Here is a 5259-nt window from a genome sequence, read left to right on the forward strand (position 1 = left end):
AAAAAAAAAAAAAAAAAAAAAAAAAAAAAAAAAAAAAAAGTCATATCTGCAAAGCCATGGGCAGGAAGTAACTGGTAGATGGGAAAATTATTATTATTACCCCTTCTGAGGTGAATGATTCTTGCTCTTTCATGGTTAAAACAGGAACAATGCTACTGTTCTCTGTATTAGATTGCCCTCGAATATTGTCTTCAGTGCTGGTGCCATACTTTACTCTTCTTATAATTCATTATTTATAAAACATAGCTAATAATAACAATGACTCCAGTTTATTGAGCCTTAATTCTGCACTGGCCACTGTGATAAGAATGGATGTGTATTATCTCATTTAATTTTCCCAACAAATTTATGATATGGGTACTACAATGATTTATCCTCACCCTGCACAGGAGGAAACTGAGACTTAAAGAAATGGGGGCTGGGTGCGGTGGTGCGTGCCTGTAATCCCAGCACTTTGGGAGGCTGAGGCAAGTGGATCACGAGGTCAGAAGTTCGAGACCAGCCTGACCAACATGGAGAAACCCCGTCTCTACTAAAAATACAAAATTAGCCAGGCATGGTGGTGGGGTCTGTAATCCCAACTACTCAGGAGGCTGAGGCAGGAGAATCACTTGAACCTAGGAGGCAGAGGTTGCGGTGAGCTGAGATTGTGCCATTGCATTCCAGCCTGGGCAACAAGAGCGAAACTCTGTCAAAAAAAGAAGAAGAAAGAAAGAAAAGAAAGACAGACAAAAGGAAGGAAGGAAGGAAGGAAGGAAGGAAGGAAGGAAGGAAGGAAGGAAGGAAGGAGAAACTTCCTGACTTCAGGGAGCCAGCAGCTATTATCAGCTGGTACAGAAGTACACTGATGTGGACTGACTAAACATTAGTCCTGGCTACTGCCTCCTTTCTTCTTCATGCTGCTTGGATTTCAGACATAATGGCAGGAGCTCAAGCATCCATCCTGGACCATGAGGCAGAAACCTTGTTAAAGGTGACAAAGCAACAACAAAGGAGCCTGGATTCCTGGTTATGAGTAACTTCTCCTTGCACACAGCTTGCAGGTGGTGGAGCAGCTTCTGTGCTTTTAACCTCATATACATACATGTTTATGTGCATATATGTATATGCATATGAAATAAAACATCACATAAAAGTGCACGCTGCATTTATACAAAATGTGGTCTGATATTTTCTATTTTATTCTAGTCCATCTTCCTCCCTCCCACTCTCCTTTCCTCTTTTTTCTTTCTTTTTTTTCCCAATTGTGATTGCCAGCTTCTAAATTGATTTCACAGTCAAGAGTCATGTCCTGCAGGCAGGAAAGCATGCATGCTGCAAATTACAGCCAGCAGAGGGCGGCCTTGAGGAGTGCGGCACATGTCTGGGGAAAAGGAGGTGGAGTACTAGAGCATCTCCCTGTCACACAGCCATCGCGTGGAGAGCCGATGGCGCCTATACCAGGCTGGCCCACGGCGCAGAACTGGGAGAAGTGACAGGGACACTGCACAGGTATTTTCCTCTCAAAGAGCGAAGCCTGGGACCGGGTCACCCTGCAGGAGGCGTCTTCTGAAACTAAGCGCCTTCTGTTTCACTCAGCATCAACTCCCTGACATTTGCTAGAGCAGGGGGAAAGGGAAATGATCCTCTCCTTTGTTGATTATCTCAACACATGTGCGACTGTGGAGCGCACCCAGGGATGCGGCGCCGCCCCTCGGTGCTCAGCCTCTGCGCGTTCACGATTCCCATAAGCACAGCCTCTTCTGCTCCGAATCTCGCTCTCACCCAGCCCTCCTGGCCCTGACTCTGTCCTCCTGGATTGCATGAAAAGAATTTTGAGGAAACAAATAAACCGCCCTGGGATGAAATAGAACTTGCTGTACAGGCTTGGGGCTGGGAACCCTGGGTTTGCCGGCCACCGGAAGGGATTTAGCACATGATGGCGCCTCAGGCTTCACACCCAGGGCCCCTAAGTTCTCCCTTTTTTAGGGTGCAGTTCTGTGTGTCTCCTGCCACATTCTCATGTGAGAGTTGTTCTGGGGTCTGTCTCCCCTATAAGGTCAAAAATTCTGAAGGAGAAAGCTATGTTAGTCCTCACTCCCCACCCACCGCCCCTGCATTCAGCAGGTTCTCCAACCACATCCCCCTGAGTAGGAGCCCCTGGCTGTCCATTTAATGTAAGCCCGTGTTGGCCCTCCCCTTCAGGCAAAGCACCACCAAGTGCTAAGAGAACCCCAGAGCTGGCAGCACTTGTAATCACTGGCTTCTCGGGGAACCCATTTTATTATGGCCTCTTGAGTTTTCTTTCCTGAAGCCACAGCCAGTCCTTGGCTGACTCCAAGTTTGGTCAGGGAGCAGTGGTAACCCGAGTCTGTCCATTGCAAGTCTGCACTGCCACACAAAGCCTGAGGTACAGCTGCTGCTGTGGGTCTGTTGATCTGAACTGCTGATTTGAAGTAGATTGAGAGGATGGAACAATAGAAGGGGGATATGGCTCAGGAAAGTCGAGCACTGGAAGAGGAAAGGTAGAAAGAGGTGTTGTCACTGAATGACCCTGAACAGGGCTGCACTGGAAATATCAGAGGTGAATGACAAAGAGAACTCTAGCTGAAGGTCTGGAAGTCAATTATTGTCTCCAGCCTTTGTCCCACCGATGGTGCATGAAGTTCATGCATGTAACACCCCTCCATGGAGTGCTGAGGTTCTGGGCAATTCCCAGTGCTGGCTACCATGCTATTCTTTTCTCACTCACTCAAGAAGCGTATTGGGATATGCGTGCATGAAAGCAATGTAATTATGGGCACAACCTCAAAATCTGCTCTAATTTTTAAAAGCATATCATTTGCCTCTTTGGCACTTCAGTCATTCAGAAAGGTATTTACAACCCAGCTATAGATTCAAACCTCTGTCCCTAGAATGTTGTCGAGTTAGGCGTCTGGCCTGTAGCAGCAGATGGCTTTCCTGTCTATGCTGTCTCCTGCCAGGGAGGATGTGTCACCCTTCATATTGAGGAAATGGGCACAGAGAACCCATTTCTCTTACTCGTCATGTAACTTCAGCAGGAGGGTCAGATCTGTCTTTAATCTGGCCACTCTCCCACAAGCTCACACTGTCTCCAATAAGATCTTAAACTAGAAGTCAGGGGTTCAAATGCTAGCTGGTGCAGTGGCACAATCTCGGCCCACAGCAACTTCTGCCTCCTGGGCTCAAGCGATCCTCCCACCTCAGTCTCCCAAGTAGCTGGGACCATAGGTATGCACCACTATGCCTGGGTAATTTTTGTATTTTTGTAATTTTTTGTAGAGACAGAGTTTCACCATGTTGCCCAGCCCAGTCTTGAACTCCTGGACTCAAGCAATCTTCCCACCTTTGCCTACCAGAGTGCTGGAATTACAGGTGTGAGCCATCATGCTAGTTGTGCACAGTTGGGCGAACTGACAGATGAGAAAGCAGAACCTCGTGAGTCCCACTCAGTAAGAGACTCCCTGCTTTCTTTCTGAGTCTTTGTTTCTCATCAATTGAATGGCAATAATAAACTTGGTGGCCCAAGAGTTGATGACAATAGTCCTATAAGGTTATACATGTAAAAGAAACAGTATTCTACAAATATCAGTTATTGATAGTTCAATAGGAAACCTGACATTACCTTTTCTTGGAACTTGATGAACAACTCAGAAACTCATTAATATCAAACCCAATGGTGAGCACTTGGTCTTTATTTATGGCTGTAAGAGAAGAAATTAAATTAACTCTGTGTAAATGCCAACTAAGAACATGCAAGTCTGACACACCCAAACTCCAAGCAGTGGTTCCAAGCCCCTTTGGAAAATACCATGGGCTAAGGACTTTAGAAGCTCAGCAGTGAATTCTACTTACTTATTGCTTAGAAAGTGGTTCTCAAACTTCAATGTGAATCAAAATCATCTGTATAGCTTGTTAAAACAAAGGTTGCCGTTCCCATCCCCAGAGTGTCTGACGCAGTAGGTCTCAAGAATATGTATTTCTAACGAGCTCCCAGGTGATGCTAATGTTGATGCTGCTGGTCTGGGAACCACAACTTTGGGAACAATTGATTTAGAAGAACTCAAAGACCAGAAAGGGGTGGAGTATTTTTTAAATTGTGGTAAAATACACATAAACAGAAAAGGTATAATTTTAACCACTTAGAGAGAGGTGGGATCTAAGAACAGAACTCAGATAAGCATCAATAAATGGTATCTATGGATGAACTTCAGGGGCCCTGTGGAGTCAACCCAATGCTGGGAGGGGGTCCAGGTGTGCTATGGTTTGGATGTGGTTTGTCCCCACCAAAACTCAAGTTGAAATTTAATTGCCAATGTAACATTGCTGAGAGGTTACGGGACCTCTGAGAGGCATTTGGGTCATGAGGGATCTGCCCTCATGAAGGGATTAGTGCAGTCTCCAGGGAGTGAGTGAGTTCCCACTCACTCACATGGGACTGGATTAGTTACCATGACAGTGGCTGTTATAAAGTGAGGCTGCCTCTGGTGTTTAATCTATTTGCAGACACTTGCTTCCCCTTCCACTTCTCTGCCATGTTAGGATGCAGCATGAGGCCCTCACCAGAAGCTGACCAGATGTGGCTGCCTGATCTTGAACTTCCCAGTCCCCAGAACCATGAGCTAAATAAACCTTTTTTCTTTATAAATTACACAATCTAGAGTATTCTATTATAGTAACACAAGACAGACTAATATATAGTGGTAGAAAGAACACTACTGACTTCTCCCATACTCTGGCCTGTGGACAGGAGTGACAGACCTGAATATCAGGGCCCTCAGGCACATTCCCCTCTGCCCCTTCCTCCCTTCTTGCAGAGTCTCCAGTGACTGCCAACCTCAATGCTGTCATAGACCCCACCTTTCCCCTGACTTGACTGGACCGGGAGCAGCCTCCTGATCCATGGCCAGCACTCAGATTCACTCTCAAGAATTTGAACTAAGAGGCCGGGCGCGGTGGCTCAAGCCTATAATCCCAGCACTTTGGGAGGCCGAGACGGGCGGATCACGAGGTCAGGAGATCGAGACCATCCTGGCTAACATGGTGAAACCCCGTCTCTACTAAAAAATACAAAAACTAGCCGGGCGAAGTGGCGGGCGCCTGTGGTCCCAGCTACTCGGGAGGCTGAGGCAGGAGAATGGCGTAAACCCGGGAGGCGGAGCTTGCAGTGAGCTGAGATCCGGCCACCGCACTCCAGCCTGGGCGACAGAGCCAGACTCAGTCTCAAAAAAAAAAAAAAAAAAAAAAAAAAAAAAATAA

The 5259-nt window shown here is 46.6% G+C and overlaps 1 protein-coding gene across 1 annotated transcript in view; it reads right to left on the minus strand.

Moving 5' to 3' along the window:
• Positions 1 to 5259, minus strand: part of LCT (lactase) — a 57392-nt gene that overhangs the window by 34543 nt on the left and 17590 nt on the right. Inside the window, exon 5 of the mRNA XM_025405053.1 lies at positions 3626 to 3704. Within this exon, the coding sequence (XP_025260838.1) occupies positions 3626 to 3704 (79 nt within the window). The remainder of the gene's footprint in view (positions 1 to 3625; positions 3705 to 5259) is intronic.

Source organism: Theropithecus gelada, chromosome 12, assembly GCF_003255815.1.
Source record: "Theropithecus gelada isolate Dixy chromosome 12, Tgel_1.0, whole genome shotgun sequence".
Lineage (NCBI taxonomy): Eukaryota > Metazoa > Chordata > Mammalia > Primates > Cercopithecidae > Theropithecus > Theropithecus gelada.